We start from the raw sequence: 18880 nt of genomic DNA on the forward strand, positions 1-18880 counted from the left end.
GCCTGTGTACTCGACCACAAAAGACCATGACTGTGTGGCTCAGATAATTTGACAATTTTTATTAACTTGTTGACATGCAAACCACGGCGGATGGATCCTGGCAGCCAGCTGCTACAAGAAATAACAGGTCCACGTATTGACAATTGAGCTACATCTCATATTTCTCAGGTACAGAGAGCATGTAAAATATAGCCGGCGAGACAACTGACAGCACAACAGTCTGACAGAGAGGTAAAGACAGAGAGAGAAAGAGGGCACATGATGGTTATATAAGAGTACAGAGAGTGTCCTCTGCTTGAAGTGAAGAGTCAAACTCTGCTCATTTGTTTGCCTGTGGCCGTCATTCAAGTCGTCTGTGGTGTTGCTGTCCATAGAAGTTCCCCAGTTTCCAACATGTGGCTAAATGCGAGTTCCTCTTCTGTCTTTTTATGCACTTGTGTTAGTCAATACAGCAGGAAATGTGCGGAGCCCCCTTTAGAAAGCATCCAAAACCATGTCTTAAAGTTATATTATATATGTTATATCTGCTGTAGGTTATTAAACCTAAACAATGACAAAATGGTCAACAAGTGAGTGTTTCAGTGGCCTTAATCCAAAAGAAGTTTCCCAATCAACAGACGGTGACAGGATGTAAGACAGAGCTTCACATTACTGCTCACTCCAGGCAGAGTTGAAATGGCATACTGGGGCAGACTCTTACATAAGTAGATTTGTTTCCTCATGGAGGCCCCCATCCAGTCACCCATTTAAACTTGTGTGGGGCTTCTCCCCCCTGTGAAAGCCTCAGCTTCACCTCGCACAATCACCCCTTTCACACCTGCCCTCTTGCACTCATGCATAAATGCAGCAGCCACTGTGTGAAGGCGAAGTACAAAACAAAAAAAAGGGCGGTGTGTTGCTAGAGTGTATTTAACAAAAGGAGGAGCAGACGGGATGTCTGGACATAGTGAAGGCAACACAATATTTCATAGTGTATGTGGAGTTATGCAAATCAAGCTGTATCTAAACAATAAGGGTCAGTGGTCTCCTGAAGAATCGTCCAGTGTCTCTTTTGGTGCATTTGTGTGACAGAGTTATCTTATTTAAAACTGCTGTGTATAGCTGAAAACTAGGACACAGGTAGATTGATGTCAAACTATATGTGCAACATGTAACACACCTGCTGTGAACCTACGTCATGTTCGAGTTGAGACATCCTGCGTTTATTATATATGAAATCAAAAACACCAGGAGGGTCATGTGATTTCACTGCTGAAGAGAACAATCGATGTTCATGGGTGTTCAGGTTACCGGTCATCAGAGCCAATAGGGAAGTGCATTAAACATGAAGCTACAACCACAAGAGGGAAATAATTAGCATTTGTGCCAGAGTAACAAAGGGCAGCTACTAGTTGTATCTTCATATTTATTTTACTTATGTGTGTGTCAGAAAAAATACTTTTCTCAAACGGCATTAAAGCATATATGTGTTTTCCTACAATGTCAAATTTTACATTTTGCCTTTACCAAATCAGATCCAAAATAGGTTCAGATGATATCACATTTTTATTAAATAAAGAGGTGAAGATGAATTTGAAATTTATAATGTTTAAATATATATATATATATATATATGACCAGACTCCTGGGAACTGAGGTTTAAAAACAACAGGCAAGACAGGAGACTTTCTTTTTTTTTTAAACAACAGCATTCCAGATTAATTGGCCAATGCTTTATACTTAATAAGGGCAAAAGCCCACATACACTTTTGTTTTTAAGTCAACAAAAAGTTGATGAAGGTGAAGAGTGCAGTGTTGCTGGGTGAAATCATGTGCATGCACTTCCTCAGCTAATCTCTGGTTGTCAGAGTTTGGCATCAGTGTTTTTTAATTTGAATATGAATGAACGTGTCTATACAGTTTTAAACACATTGAGTATAAAGTTGACAGGTTGAAGCTTGTTAACAGGAAAAGTGATTGAAGAACTACTTCCCTGCATTAAAATGCTCTTCTGCTTCATGGAACCTGTGCAAGCACATCATCATCATCTTCATCATCATCATACCACATTATACACATTAACATTCAGAATAAGTGCAGTTATTTAAAAAAAAGAAGCAAATGATTAGTCAGTTGGTTAAAGTAAACAATATTAGTAATTTGTAAGCAAAATGCCAAACATTGACTGGTTCCAGCTTCTCCAGTGTGAGACTTCACAGCAGTTTTTTGTTATATGAAAATTCAGACCATTTGTTAGAATAACAAGCAATTTAATGACATCACCTTTGGCTCTGTGATAGACTTTTAACTGTTTATTTTACTTTCTATGAACTTGATTAACCAGTGGTGGAATATTTATTATTTTATTAAAATAAAATGACTGATCTGTTCCTTTTAGCTGATATATTATTACATATGACATCGGTAGATGATTAATACTGGAGCATCAGTGAGTAAGCAGCCAGTTACTGCTGCAGGTTTGAACTGCAGTTGTATGAACAGGGTCAATTTCAGTTTTCAGATTCTTTCTCTATTCTTTGATTATTGCTGAAATTATTAATTTGGATTATTCGATCATTCATTTAAATGAAAACACAAATCATTTGGTGCCGCAGAGACCAGATGTGCAAGACGTCAGAAACCTAAGAGGAAACAGCTGGTTAAGTCATGAATAAGCTGTTATATTTTAAAAGCTTGCTATATCATAAGTTCTTTAAAATCTTCACATAAAAGTGTAGTAAGTAAATCTGTCCAATAAATGTAGTGGAGAAAGAGAACAATATATTCCTCTGAAATGTAGTTGAGTGGAAGTAGCATAAAATAGAAATACTTGCCTCCCCCAGTAGCTCAAAACTGGACAGCAGTACAGTGCTTGAGTACAGTTACTGGGTTACTTCCCATCATTGACCACATCGCTAATTGGTTAATCGCAAATATGATTAATAGTCAATGAAAATGATTTGCAGTCCTATTTTACTGAATATATCTTTTAAAAATCAGCAGACACATATAATTTTTGCAAAAGAGTTACAAAATTATGATGAATGTCTGCTTTATTTTTGTATTGAAAATACTCTTTAACTGTGTTATTATTTTTTATCAGTTTTTACAGTTGGGGGGAAATCAGCATTCCTTCTTCACAAAAAAAAAAGATCCAAGTCAACTCAAAGACAAGATATACAGAGCGATTGGTAACAGTCATGTGATGTAATGCACTGAAAGGAGCCGTCCCGATTAAAATGGAACAAAGCTCAGCATTGTAGCTATTTACATGCACACATTCTTCACCCCTCTTATTTCACCCAAGACAGGGCTGCGGTGACTGAGAGGGCAACACAACCAGGGCACAACACAACTGCCCCTTTCTGTGCTCCTCCTCACATGCCACACTGCCTCCACACAGATGCTTTTGTGTGACACAAAGGAAATCTTGACAAACATACCAGACACATGGTCTGTTGGCAACATGGGATCAATATCAATGAAATGCATCTACCACAGACCTCCGGTTCAATCTGGGAACTGTTCACTGTCGGTTTGTTTGGCCTCTTTTACAGCAATCTCTGTATACACGTCAGTGTGTGTGAAGGAGTCACTTTGAATTTCGCAGTCACAGACTGATGTACTGCGAAATCAAACTTGTTGGATCATATGACGACATGCTATCAGGCAATAATGAATTTTTCTACCTCTTTTCCGTTCCTGCCGAAAAACACAAAATTTCACAAGTGCAGATTCAATCTTGCATTTCATCCCCACATCCTGCATAAGGGTTTCTCCCCTGGTTATGCAGAGGACAATATCAGTAGAAGTGAATCACAGTAACTCTGTTAGAGGATCTTGAGGACACAAGCCTCCTTGAGAATAATCGCCATCTCTGTAATGAGGATGAAATGATCCTTGAACTCTACTTCCGGGCCTGGAGGGAGCTCAGTCGCTCTGAAACCTCCCCTCCTGTCTGGTCCCATATCTCCACTCTGTCTTATCTCTGAAGGACTGGACGCTCTGCCCGCAGGATACGGAGAGAGAGGAGGGCGAGGCGGTCTGGGGGTCAGGTCAGGGAAGTCGACAGCGCAGGCTGGGAGGAAGGGAAAGTCAGACATGATCCTCGATCGGGAAAACCAGGCGTGTGCCGCGGCTCAGCAGCTCCTGCTCGCGGGAGTCCAGCTCACGCTCCAGTGCCTCCTCTGAGGTGCTGCCGCTCCGTTTTCCATTAACGCTCCAGCCTGACCCTGCAGCTCCCTCCCCCCCACCGCCAGACGCACCATTGGCTGTGATCGCAGTGTCACCAAATGTGTAGGTCAGGTCACCATCGCTACGAATGAGGTCAGAGTCCTGGTCCCTCAGCTGCTCGTGGTTCTGAAAGCACATCCACAGTGGAACATGAGGGGAGGGATGGGTTACACATGGGAGTGACACACGCAGATGCAGGACACACAGTGTGTGAGCATGTGGCGTGAACAGATGAACAGACTGATGTTCAGCGTGCAAAGGCCCAGAAGGGACACTGTGGATTTACAGCAGGGAGACTTTCAATTAGTGGCCTGTTCTGAAGTAGCTAGCTGAATGAGCAGCTGAAACAAAGACAACACAGGAACCCGCACGCTGCACAGTTACACGCAAATAATGAACTTCACCCGGAGCTCCTCACAGATCTAATTGACTGGCTGATAATCAATTATCCCTCCATGTCCCCATGGGGGACCAGGATGAGTTAACATTGTGTCAACACAGGATTGATCTGTTAAAGGGACCCAAGAGAAACCCTTAATGAGTCAATGTTACATAACCACATAGCCAATTCTTTCCAGTAATTATCTTGGAGAGGAAATGATGAAAAAGTGTTAAAGAGTATGGTAACTTGCTAATTAAATTAGTGCCACAATTGCAGAGGTGTAAAGTAACAAAAAACAATTACTCACATTTCTGTTAATTAGTAGTATTTTTGTGTACTTTGTAATTTTTTGAGTAGTTTTTGAAATTGGTAATTTTACTTTTACTTAAGCAGATTTTGACTGAAGTATTGTACTTCGCTACATTGGAAATTACATACGTTACTGAGTAAAAAAAAAACATAGTTCAAGGCGCAAGGCAATTCTCACTGCAGTGGTGGACAGTGTTGCACGAGTTCAAAAGAACGCATTCATTCCAATAGGGAGACAGACCTGCCAGTAGCGATTTTTGCAGTATTTTTCAGGAAATACCTTTTCAAAATAAAAGAAACCATTTCAAAATAAATGTATCAAAACTTTGATTTGTTGTGCCTTTTCTTTGCAGGGTATGAATACATTAACAGGCAAAATTAGCACTAATAAAACAAAATAAAAAAACATTTATTTTAGTAATTGATACATATGAAGCATAGGTTAAGGCAAGGGGTAGTGATGGATAAAGTTTTCTTTAAAAAACAAGTTAAGTCTTTCATTCTGGACGCATCGAACTTTCCGCCAGTTGAGCTTAAAGGAGATGAAGAAAACCCATGGCCACATCTCAGCAAGCAGTTTGCCTTCAAACGCAAGAGAGGCAACAGCTGTATACTGCTCAAACTCAACAATAAGGTTGTAGACTAGTGCTCTAAAGGTGGACCAAAGTTTAACCAAAAGTTTAAATATACAGTGGGACGGCGGCATTCAAACTTTTTATTTTAGCTGTCATGTGGTTCATGTCTTGACATGTCCTCCCAAAAGTTCTTAACTGTTGTTTTGATATGTTAAATGTTTGACATGTTTAATGTCATTGCACCATATTTGTAAAGATTCTCCTTTAATTAAAAATAACTTTTTTTGGATTGGATTTATGACCCTTTGTCCTTTTTCGCACTGTATAGGAGCGGCCCCTATCAAGTTGTTGAAAGTAACTAAGTAACTTTTACTTAAAGTACATTTTAAATTAACTACTTTTTACTTTTACTTGAGTAGATTCTTAGATGGGTACTTTTACTTGTACTTAAGTAAAATTTCATCAAAGTAAAAGGTACTTTTACTTGAGTACAATATTTCAGTACTTTTTACACCTCTGCACGATTGCCATTCAAAGACTAAGTTAGAATACATATACTTAACTGATTAAAATTTTTATCAAGATGCCAACATAAATAATTTTGTTAATAAAGACAAAGGGAAGAAAAGTTTATATGAAAAGCTTTTTAGGCGAGATTCTCATGAAATTCGCCATTTTCCTCCCTAGAAATGTCCCGACCAATCAGAATGAGCCGGACACTTCTTGGCACTTATCATTGAGGCAAAATTCCTAGAAATGTCCCACTCTTGGTGTTAGGGATGTACAATACGTGGGACACTTGTAGGCACTTTACATTAAAGCAAAAATGCCTAGAAATGTCCCAACCAATCAGAATGAGCTGGAAACTTCTAGGCACTTTACATTAAAGCAAAATACCTAGATAATCCTTTTGTGCCACTGAGCCTCATTATTGTTCAAAACCAAAAATCTAAAACACATGTATGTCCCGCTCAGGGAACATATTTGTTCATCGCCATGGACACACCAACACTGATTTATTGCGTGTGAATCCCCAAATACAGTGCGCAATTCTGCTACAGTACATACTCACTAAAGCACCAAATCTGATTTAATCCGGAGCTAAAAATAGTCTACAGCAGACAACACTCTTGTTTGAGTCATGTTTTCTAAAAACTACACTGCCCTGATGTTTCCAGAGAAGATTTAGCCTCTTTGGAAAGTAAATTTATATCTATATATATATATCGATGTCTTCTATTCTTTATGTCCTTAATAGGAAACAGAGGAAGTCAAAAAGTACTAAGAGATGCAGTATGGTCAGTTTTTGGCCTTTGGATGTGTTAACAATAAGAAAAGTTAAGACAACAGCCAGCCTTATTCATTCAAAATATTCTGTGAGAAATAAGGATTGTAAAATAAGTATCTTTCAAAAAAGTTAGTTTGTGCTCTACATAGACAAACCCATTTGAAATGTTTTTGAATTTGCAGTCAGTGAGAAGCAAACATCTTTATGGCATTTTATTACCTCAATATTTATATTAATGTCCACAAGCAAAGAGGCACTGAGCTCAACTTAATCCTGGCTCCCCACTCGACAACGGAGAGAACTGGACAGCCTTGATAATATGGACAATGTTCTAAATTCATGGCTCGCCAGGCAGGCAGCCCTGGGCCGGTAAACCAAGAGCAACACATCAGGAGAGGAAAACATTACTGATGCAGAACTTAAGAAATAACTTAACCCTCAGAGAATTACATTCAAAAGAGATGCTGTTGAATATTCCTACTTTGCAGTAAAATAAACTTCAGATTTGTAACCCCACTGTGACAGGTGCAGATGGTTATTGTGACAATTTAATCAAAAAAGTGTTTAATATGAAATGAAAGGAGAATTTGCCAGAGTGAATCCAAGTGTGACCGTTCCCTCAATGGGTGTTCGTTGGTTTGAACATCAGAGCGCTGTGTCTTTCAGAACAGTGATCATCATGGAGGAGGTGCTGAAAAGAGTCTTTTGTGCCCTCTGAGTGTAGAAAGGCTTTTTGACCATCTATTTTATCCCTCACTGAAGGCCTTGGTGCTTTGTGTGTTTACTGGCAAGCATTGGGAATATTTTGACCATATCACGTTTCTCCTGAGAGAAATATAGCTTCAGCATTCACAGTGAGCCTTCCTGAGACACCGGGCTCACATTTGAATATAAGAAAGGATAGAAAAATCACCACTTTGTAGTCATTTTACAGAATGAATAGGTTTTGGCTAACTAAAAAAATATCATGCACCAAGCTATTTTATTGCAGCAGCACCAACATCATCGTGTCATAATTTGAACACAAATCATAGTCTTAAAATAAATAATCATAGTATATAAATGAAAAATCACAATGATAAATTTGTATATCTTGATCAGCTGTATTTGGAAATAGTTAAATTGTTGCCATATGAACACTGTCAAGTCTTAAGTTTGTTTGGATGCAATACTGGATGTAATACTTCCCCTTAGTTTAAGACAAGTCTTGCATGTCTTACAACACAGAGGTAAGTCTTATGCATCTAAGGGTTAAATATATCATTATACAGAGGCAAAATATGCATTTTGATTCGATACAAGGAAAACAATTATACTGAAGAGACTTTGGAAAATGCATTTTTCATTCCAGTGTGTCTTTAAAGTCTTTATATTTTGGGAAGCCCGTTTATTCACTCTCATACCAGATCATGTGAAATAGCTAGACAGAGTCGGGCTTGCGAACCAGCTGCAGTCTATATATTCAGCATATATCAACACAATAGTGGTATTAGTTTTCTCATCTGATTCTCATGAATGTGAATGTGAATGTCTTTCCCCTTTGAAAAGTACCAGTGCATAGACGTCCTGCACTTTCTGCAGTGTGAACATTGATCACAGCTCGGCAGTGATGTGCTTGCTGCAGACTTACAGTCTTATGTTAGTGTGTGTGGACACTGACCTCGTATGCCTGTTGGCTGGTGAGACAGCTGGCCAGCGGCCCACAGTAGCCGGGCAGGGTGGAGGTGAGAGGTGGGCCGCTATGTGTCAGGATGGGCATCAGGTAACTGGACAGTTAATAAGGAAAATTATCTGCAGAGTTCATCAACAGCGAGAAAAGGCGAGTTGAATGCAGTTAATCTTCCTTATCTGCTCTACTACATTGTAAAACCACCTTTTATAGAGACTTGCTTTGTTTATGGTTAATTAATCATTAGCTAATGCATGACAGATCATTTTTAAGCCTTTAAGAAAAACATTACTTTGGCTTCAAGGAAATCCTCCACTGACACAGCAAGGGCTTTGTCTCTTTAGTTCTTTAATCCATGATAACCCCCACCCCCATAACTGACCACCTACCCACCGAGAACATGCTGCAGGGCATGTGGTGCCAAAAGCAGTTTGTTATCAGCTTAACATTTGCAACGACAGATTTGATTTTCCCTGTAACCACTCCTTATTAATGATTCAGATTTACAAAAGCAGGTGACAGACAGAAACACAATCTTGTAATGCTTTATATTAACATCTATAACTGAAGAATTGATGGCATTTTTTCAAAAATTACAGCCACTAACCCTTATTAATGTCTTGCTATTATTTATTAGTTAAAAGCAGCTTAGTCTGATTATCTAATTTCCATCAGCAAAATTTAGTCAAACACCTGCAAATACAAATGTCCAAAAAGCAATAATAAAGGGAGCTAACAGTAATCCACCAGGGCAGCTGTAGCAAATGTTTATAAGCTATTTAAGTCCTGGAGCTATTTTCCATAGTGCTGATTTATAGAGTCGTCCAAAACTGTCATGCAGAAGGAGGATTTTAATCAAAGAAACAACCCACAAGTAATTCATATCAATGGTTAATTTATAATGCATTGATAAAGTATTAGTTAAAGCTTATAAAACATTTATATGGCTTACTTTTTAGAAAGTGTTCTGATAAAACACAGTTTACACGAGTTAATTCCAACTAAGGTTTGTGGCTGTATGAATTTAATAGACCTTGTGTCCTTCTCTTCTTGCGGTGACCCCCAAATGAACGCACAGTGAATAATGAATTATAGCTTTATAATGTGGGGGTGTTGGCAGCAGGATGCATTTCAAATTCAAGTCTGCATGAGATTCAGTGAGCAGTTGAGGGTAGAGTTTGTGATGCTTGGCAGCAGAGCAGCAGGGAGTCAAACCAGCGGGACCCTATGCCTCTTGTTTGTAATTAATCAGGCTGTGTTGCTCTCTGGGAAATCCCAGTGCCCTGCTCAACAGGTCAGGTCACAAGTTCTTTGGGGTGAGGCCGACTGCTCCCTGTCAGAATACGTACAATTCAACAGAAATTAAACTCAGTGGTTGAAAACAGTACCCAGAGATGAGTAAAGTCAGTACACACCACGCATCAGAGGCCTGTGTTATCTATGTTGATCTCAGCCTCTGCAGCGCTGGAACATGAGAGAAATTCACCCTGCTCGTTTCAGCTGCGTCTTGCGCGTGTCACCAGGGAGAAGGTCTCCACTGTAAAACCCAGCTGCTCAGATCAGAAGCAGCTACGCAATCAGCCGCCCTGGGAGGCAACTGTTCAGCAGGAAGGAAAGCAACGAGGAAAAGGGAGGATGAGCTGCTAAAACACTTTCCCTTATGTGTGTTCCTTGTAATGAGACGGAGCAGGCACGGCAATCATTTTATGGATTCATGTGTGTTATTCTGATCCAATATAGAATAATCCAATAACATCAATTGTAAGCGTGACTTTGTATACAATGTAAGTTTGTATTCGGCGAGCGACAAGGGCATACGTGCTGCAAATTCAGAAACAGTGCCAATTGAAAAAATGCAACACACACACCCTAATGTTCTCCAGGCCTGTAGGAACGACGCCAAGTGGTTAGTTACGTATTATCATATGTGTTTTTGAATTGGCCTTATTTCAGAATTTGCAGCACGATCCTCCCAATGGAAATGTTTTTGGCTTACGCAGCACATATGCCGTTGTTGGCCTTCGTTCTTATACAGAGTACCACTAAAAGATAGTTCCTACAAAATCCCCCCAACTGGACCTCATATTACCACGAAGAGCTACTTCAAACAGCTGTGGCCTAAAATAAGTTTTTACACAAACGCTCTTTGGTCGAGTGAAGCTCAGCACAGAAAGGATACTTGTGGTCGAAGGAGTACCACAGTCTGAAGAGCCAAGCACTCTCCTGTTTGGTTTTACTCTGTCCTTCACCCGGAGTGCCATCCTACAGAAACAAAAGAAAAAAGCAATCATGATCTCATCGTCTAGATTTTATGCATGAACACAAATGGATCAATGAGAACCTGGGGCCAATTCCTCAAATGTGACTTGACTTATCCCTACTATCATGTTGTTATCAGGCTAAAATAACCCTGGTAATTCTTAATAACTAATTATCTCCACCAAAGATGTTATCTTTTTCATTGTTGTCAGACAGTTGGTCTGTCTATTAGCAGGATTACACAAAATCGACAGAACAGATTTGCTTGGGAACTTGATTGAGGGCTGGGGCATTGGCCGAGACAGAATTTGTTAACTTGTGGAGAGGAACAGCTGAGGCGTATACAGAATCCCCGCCCTGCCTTAGGGTTCAGTTTAGAACTGAAGAAAAATCCTTGCTTGTGGCAAATCATCAACAATCAAATAAAGTTAAACTAGCTTTTCCAATATTGAAGTTATCCACATGTTAAGAAGAGAGGCTTCAGGGTTAGCTTCCCACTGAGAATAAGTTAAAATGATTAAATATTATAATTACTACATTACTGAGTGTAGAAGTGTAAATACATCTCTCCATATTTAACTACATGGGACAGGGAATGCAGCTTAAAACATTCCACAAGTAATATTCTGTGTAAAAGTTGTTCATCATCATAAGTGGAAACTTACACAAAAGTAAGTGAAAGCACATTGTGCTCTGCAGCTAATGGAGGTATGCTAGTTCCGCCTTTTTGTCCAGGAAATCACCCCCTTTACTCTCAATAAACGGAATCGTTTACATGTTGTCAGATTTGCTGACTGGGCTCCAAGTCTACATAAAACTGCATAAGCAGAATTGTTTCTGCAATGAGAATAGCAGAAGGGATGTAAATAATATATGTGCGAGTCTGAGAGGGATCCTCACCCCCTGCAGGACCTGGAAGCTGTCTCCACAGGGCTGCAGGTCTTGATCTGGGTCCACACCGACTCTGCAACACAGGAGGAAAGAAAGAAAATTTCACCATCTCATAAAAATTATGCTTAATCCTAGAGGTAACCAAAATAAGTGCACAATCAGCAGTATTTTTCAGCCACTTAGACTTTTTGTCAGTAATTTGTCATGATATTGAAGATGGTTCATTTTGACACAGGAAGAGTCCTATGTCTTTTTGTGCCTGGTGCACCTGCTGAATGCAGATGTGGCCTGATTGTGGCTCAGTTGCATATGAGAAGTTAAAACCAACACATCAAAAGGGGATGTGTTGCCACATCTTTCAAGGATTGCTAAATCTTTCAGTGGCTGAAAAATGCTGCATTAGCTTTCAACCCCATACAGACAAAGTAAAATAAAGAAAAGCTGACAGAAATTTCACAGTTTATAAAAATTAGGGTTAGGCAAATGACAACCTTTTAAACAAGCTACATTCTTATCAATGCGGTGAATCACTGTCACGTCACCGATGACCTCATGACAAAGACTGCTTCATATGCAGGACCTACTAATCCATCATGTGATTGAACTAGTTACAGTATGTGTGTCTATGCTTAACATCAACATGGTGCATTTCAAAACCGACCCACTTTGGGTCAATGTAACATTGACACAATCCTGGTTTAACTTTACCCTTTACACACTAATCCATAACACTGGGTCATTTAGACTGGGTGTTACGCACAAATAGCTTTACATTTGCCTCATAACTGTTTCAAATGTATCGGTAGTTGTACAAAAGAAGCTGCATTTCAAAACTGCGAAAAATTTCACCAATATTCAATAATGCAAATAATAGTTCAGTAACTATGACCTATTACGATAGCTAAAAACCAAAACAGTATCGGAACAAATTATGCTAATTTTGGGTCCAAGCTGCCCACATGTCTTGTGTTTAATTGGACACCAATTGGTTTTCTACCCATGGGCACTGTATAAAGCCAAAGTCCCTATAGCGCCTGTTGTATTAACCCAAAAATGGGTCAACTTTCTCCCAGGGATTTTTACTGTGTATCACATTACCATAAAGGAGGTTTGACATGGCGCTTTTTTTCTTTCGAGCCAAGAGTTGGATCAGAAAATCAATACATCACTCTCATATTTGTATGGTGAAAAATAAGCTGCAGCCAGCAGCTAGCTGTCTTAGCATATAAAATGGAACAGCTAGCCTGTATCTGTCCAAAAGTTAAAAAACCTGCCCTGAAAAGCTCCAGAAATAACATAATTTTCTTAACTGTAGAAAAGCTAAGTTGAAAAACAACATTTTGTGCTATTAAGGTTGACTTCCAAACTGTATCTTGGCTGCGTGCAGTCATTTCCTAGCTGTGTCCCGCTAAACTAACCAGCACAAATTTGCATATTTACCGAAATGCAAATCCACAATGCACTTAACTCTTTGCTACAAAGAAAAGCGCATTTCCCTAATTTTAAAATACCCCTTTAAAAGTGACTGCAGTACATTTTTTCAGTCTTCATAGATGAGCATTAATAATTCCCTGCCTGCTCTTACCAACAGAGCAGGATTAAACCCAACACAAGCAGATTTTAAAAAGGGGCACTTTAAAGTCATATAAGCTCTAGAGCAGTTGAGTTTAATCCTCATGGACACAGGCCAAGACAGAGATGTGCAGCCTTTCATGGTTACATCTGAAACAACGGCTGACACTGTGCAATGGGAGGTTTAACTAATTTGTGCACCGATCTTTATACGTTCCCCCTGGCGCCACACAGAAGAAGAATCCCCCTACGTGAAGGAAAAACTGCATTTTTCTACTCTAGCACCATGAGAAGGAGCAAGACTCAAATATACAACCATCTTTAAGGACTTTTCCTCTTTAATATAAACACACTCAAACACAAATGAAAGGCATGTTGTCATACATGCTGACTTTGCATAGACTTGCATATATTTCCTGGGGACTTACCCAGACCTTAACCACTACTTGCTTATCTCTCACCTTTAACCTAAACCTCACCATACCCACTCAGCCTTAAAGCATTTGGGGAAACCGTTTCCAGCCTGAATTTTTGCCCCGTAGTAACTTATGACAAAAACAATCACACACACAAGAAAGAGGATCTGGGGGAGTGAGCTCAGAGGATCTGCAAAAACAAGGAGGCTGATGACAGCCTGTATCAGGGAGAATCTGTGAGGAATGGACCGGAGATTGTAAAACTCAAGTGGTAGGGGGCCCCAGAGGAGAGACGCGAGGTCTTACTCACATTTCCAATGACTAGAAACAGTATTGAGTGGCCACACGGGTTCATATACTTACATAAGAGATACAGCGCTTCATAGACTTCAGTTCACCCACTGACCTATAATCCTAATCCTGAACACAACCTCTCCTCCCCTTTAAATCCATCTAATATTCCTCACATTCAGCAGGGTGTCTGTCTTCCAGGGAAGACATGCAATCCAGAGTCAAAATGGAGGAACCAGAGTGACACAGTCTGCTTGTTTCCTTCCTCTTTTGAGCACACTTCAGATTGGTTCGCATGTGCTTGTTGTGCTGCTTCTGGGGAACGCAGTGAGGAAGTCTGCTCTTCACACCCCCGTGTTAAAGACTTGAGGCCCATGAATAGAAATTCAACACCAAAAGAAGACAGACATCCGGAGAAAAGCCTTGAACAAAGCACCAGCCCATACTATGGTATCTCCCCAACCAGCACCTCTACCAAAGCTGAGCTGTTGTGTGATGCAGTCTATTTTTTTTAACTATATCTTCACCAGAAATCAAGCTGTTTATTTTCTATCCTGAGATTAAACACCCAACTTGAGCCACTGAAAAACACTTGTTTTTTTCACAGGATGTACGATTTCCCCCTTCACCACAAAAACAGAAGTAAACCACGAAGAGACAGAATTCAATCTGAGGTCAGCGCACGATTTCCCAACACCAACACAGTTTATACACGTTCAGATATACAGCACCTGAGGTACTTCCACTTTCCGTACTGACGTCCCTGCTCCTGCAACACTGTGCTGTCTCCGACTCTGTCACATCATAAACATACACATTCATACAGTTTTTGTGGAATTCCTCTGAGTAAAAAATAACATTTGAGTAACTGGCATGGTCACAGTGCAACACAAGTCTCTGAACTTTCACGTTTGATCTTTTCATCGGATACAAATAAGGATTAAATATGTTTTTTCAAAGTTGCTCACAAGTGGAAACGATGAAAGTTGTCATCCATCATTTGAGGATCAAAAAGGTATTTTGCTGCTCTATGTTAGTTTAATGGAGTGACTGGACCAAAATGAGAGTTTAAGCAGATAACAGTGATCACTTATTTTTTTTAAACAGTAATTGGCAACAGTCTAGACCAAATACAATCCTGTGTTTTGGGGACATGAACTAATCCCCAGACAGAGGATCAGCCAATGTTCAAGCATGCACACTAAAAAAATCTGGATAAAACATCTAGAACTCTTCAACTGATGATTCAACTGCTCTCCCACTTCTACATGTCCAAGCAAACTCAGTTCTTATTTGATGTTTGATTATACGTCACCTGGTTTGCACAGTCTACCACACAACTTCTTTCATCACTTCCAGTTAAAATATAATTCAGACTTCTTCCACTGATTGTATTTAGACTGCAACTCCAGCTTCTTCTCAACATGGCCATGTTCTGATTGTAGCCAATAACAACTGAGGTGACATGTGTGTCATTTGAGAAGTATCAGGTTAAAATCCTGGCAGTATCCATTTAAAATGCACTCTCTTGGGCTATGCAACTACAGTATGTGCAGAGCTGTAGCTAATGTTTTAATTAGCTACAGGTTTAATTTACATTTCTACACTTCCTTTGTAACTGCCAGTCAATCTAGCTTTAGTCACTTTTAATTTAACTCCCTTTCTAACCGTCTGCCGCTTCAGCTTTTGTCAGCACCATAACTATTTCAAATGTTTCAGCTGAATGCTTTTTTTGAAAAATCAATTGTTGAGAACTTGAGAAGTTCTGTCACCTCTGCAGAGGAGGTCATGTTTCACCGTTCTCATTTTTTTTTTTTTATTTATTGTTTACAAGCAGGATTACACAAAAAGTACAGGACAGATTACCAGGAAACATGGTGGAAGATTGTGGGTCAGGGAAGAACAGATAACATTTTGGTCTGGATCTGGATCTGGATCTGGATCTAGATCTAGAGGTGGATCCAGAAAATCTTTTTCACTTTCCTTACTCACTGGGCATTTTTCAATGGTTTTTAATGTAAGAAATCAGTCAAATTTGGAGAACTGATCCACGTACCACTGCTGCCTTATTTTCTCATTCCATTACTATCGCTGCAGACTATGCTGTTCGTGCTCACTGATTAAAAAAAATGGTAGTCACAACAAAAGTTTTGGGTTGGTTTTGTTGGTCACAATGATCCTCTGATTGAGGCGATGTAGGAGCCAGCTCTTTGGCCATCATAGCACAAAGAACTGATGCAGATTTAGCACTGGCACTTTTAAGCACTTACCTTTTAAGCACAAACCCAATTATGTTCTTCATTGACAGATTTGTTGCTACTCTGACCAAACGTGAGCACACAGGATCTGTCTCTCTCTTTCTGGGGCTGCACTGCCGAGGATCAGTGACCGTCCATCAAAACCCAATAACACAAAGCAGCAGCGTCTCTCTATCACATCCTCCATCACCCAGCTGCCTCAACAGGGCCGCCTCATTTTTACAAAAATAGTAAATAATATCTTGCAACTTTAATCTGTAGTATTATCCTAAAGTGTATTTTCAGAACAATTTTAACAGATATAGAATAGTCGACTTCTTAAGTCCTCTGCAACATGATGTCCTACTAATTTGCAGGAAAGTGTTTCCCCAAAAGGAGTAAAAATTGTAAATATATGCACATGTAAATAGGACGATAACCGGAATCACAGCGGAGCACGACCCATATCCGCCTGCCATGCACCACATGTCCCTGTAACCATGGCAATGGGTTCATGTGGAGATTTTGGCAGCGCTCTTAACCTCCACCAAACACAATAGTTTCTGCTCGGCCCGAGGAGGCATTACCCATATTAAACAGAGGCTGTTCACTCCGTCACATGCTGTCACACACACACACACACAGAGCCAACCCATAATCCGCTTTATCATGACAAATACAAGCTCCCAGTGCATTCACGGTCAGACACAAATAAGTGAGGCTGGGCAACAAACAGACACAAGCTAAGCACGACAGCAACAGTCCAACCGCTGATAACATCTCAAGTTGAGACAGTGTTGTTGCAGCCTGGTGATAAAGAGATGATATAACTGGATTTAGCCTCACTTTTAATTTAACAGCTCATGTGATCAATCTTAGAGTAAATGGCTCATATGTTGAACTTCCTGTACCAGTGAATGCTGGGATGTCTGCACAGATGTTACAGAAGGCCCAGTTTGTAAAGACTCTGGATTTAAGAGCTGGGAGACAGAAAGCCTGCAGTAGACCTGTAGGGAGACTCTAGCACCATCTCCTGGACAGTCCCACCACACAGGACAAGACTAGTCCACAGCAGGTGGATTTGAGGAACTACATATTGTCGGAAAAAAATTAATATAGAAATAAAAAATCAAATGTATATACATATATATATAATTTTAACGTTTATCAAAATGTATGAATGAAGCTGATTAGATTTTCTTCCAGGGCACAAAGATTATAGACTATGTTGAATGGATGTGATGTTACCTGATATGTAGCCAGGACAACATGGGCGTGGTTCCACCACCAAACACCCACACAGTGAAGAAGACGATGAGCAAGGTGGTGGTGAACATCATCTGCCGGGCGTAGGTGGCAGTATCCCGGATAGCCAAAGCAAATGCCATTGCACCTCGCAGACCTGCAGTGGATCACACACCCCGCCCCGAAACAAATCATCTGATAACATTCAACCACGAATTATGAGAGAGAAAACCAAACTTTGGGCTTAACAAATCAGAGGAGTTCTGGAAGGTTTCTGGAAGCTGGTGAAAGGGGAACTCAGGCAGAATCTGATGTCTTATGATTATTATGATTTTAATGAAGAGTGGATTCATCAAGGAGACCAAAAGGTGGGACAATATACAAATGCTAACAGAGTAACAAGAGCAATTGTCACACCCATGTCCGCAGATGTCTCCCACAACATCCCCATATATCGTCTTCTACATGCGCAACCAATTCTAACAGCACACCCATGAGTGGCTAGAATGTTACCTGTAGGTGTTCGCATACTACTGGATGGTTAAGCCTAAAGTATGCATTCCTAAATCACTTTGTGTCTTAACATCTTTCCACTGGTGAAATACACAAAAGAGACGGAGATGGTGCCTCTCTGTCTGGAGCATCTGAGTTAGATATTAAAGTCCCTAAGTGTAGACACTACAATGTACTGTTGGTTGGCCCTTTATCTATAACCTGACCTTTGGTACTGCTAAGAGAGAGAAGGGCGTTTGTGTGGATTAAGACAGGCACTATTCTCCTGTACAGATATAGTGTTATATACAATGTAAATAATATAAAGTGGCATATAATGTAATGTTATACAAGTTATATTATATCATTTGTTTTCAAAACAAAACTTGAACTGGCTTTTTCATACCTGCAAACATCATCATGTTCTGGAAGTTTCCCTTGATCTTGTGCCTTCGACCGAGGTTGAGGAAGAAGGAGAGTGGGTAAATGTTGAAGGCTCTTCCAATGAATATGGCAATCTGACATACAGGTCAAGAAGTATTTGACTGAAGATTTTAGTGCTGGTCAGATTCAAGGAGCAGTGTGCGACTCTAACTACACATGAAAGGCAACTTAAAGGTGCAACAGTAAAATCTTTCTTGGAAGGATTTGATTGCTTTTTTGGAGGGAGAAACAAACAATCTCCACAGGAGACCCTGACTTTGGACTGGAGGACGGCATACATCTGGAGTCGACTATGACCTGTCTACAGGGACATCACAGCACAGTTCAAGTCATTACCACTTCTGCAGCTGTGGAAAAATCCAGTTCTCTGCTGACTGGAGACAGAAACATTCATACTGGCTGTGCACCAAAAGGATACAAAAGCCCCGATAATGAAAATGGGGTTGAAGACGTGGTTCTGGAACGTGAACAGAGCCAAGCCCATGTAGGAGAATATGAAATTCTCAGCGAGGAAGTGAAGGACCTCAAAGAGCTGCAAGAAACATACAATATTAAGGATTAGAAATGTACGAATACACAACAAGAATATAGATCAAAT

At 40.0% G+C, this 18880-nt stretch overlaps 1 protein-coding gene across 1 annotated transcript in view; it reads right to left on the reverse strand.

Moving 5' to 3' along the window:
• Positions 1–44: 44 nt before the first annotated feature.
• The window catches only part of slc9a7 (solute carrier family 9 member 7), a 28216-nt gene continuing 9380 nt past the window's right edge, over positions 45–18880 (reverse strand). Inside the window, exons 10-16 of the mRNA XM_062396115.1 lie at positions 18701–18814; positions 18245–18356; positions 17350–17503; positions 11595–11658; positions 10615–10697; positions 8427–8532; positions 45–4338 (exon numbers count right to left, since the gene is read on the reverse strand). Coding sequence (XP_062252099.1) covers positions 4075–4338; positions 8427–8532; positions 10615–10697; positions 11595–11658; positions 17350–17503; positions 18245–18356; positions 18701–18814 — 897 coding nt within the window. The 3' untranslated portion in view covers positions 45–4074. The remainder of the gene's footprint in view (positions 4339–8426; positions 8533–10614; positions 10698–11594; positions 11659–17349; positions 17504–18244; positions 18357–18700; positions 18815–18880) is intronic.

This window comes from Platichthys flesus, chromosome 9, assembly GCF_949316205.1.
Source record: "Platichthys flesus chromosome 9, fPlaFle2.1, whole genome shotgun sequence".
NCBI classification, from domain to species: domain Eukaryota; kingdom Metazoa; phylum Chordata; class Actinopteri; order Pleuronectiformes; family Pleuronectidae; genus Platichthys; species Platichthys flesus.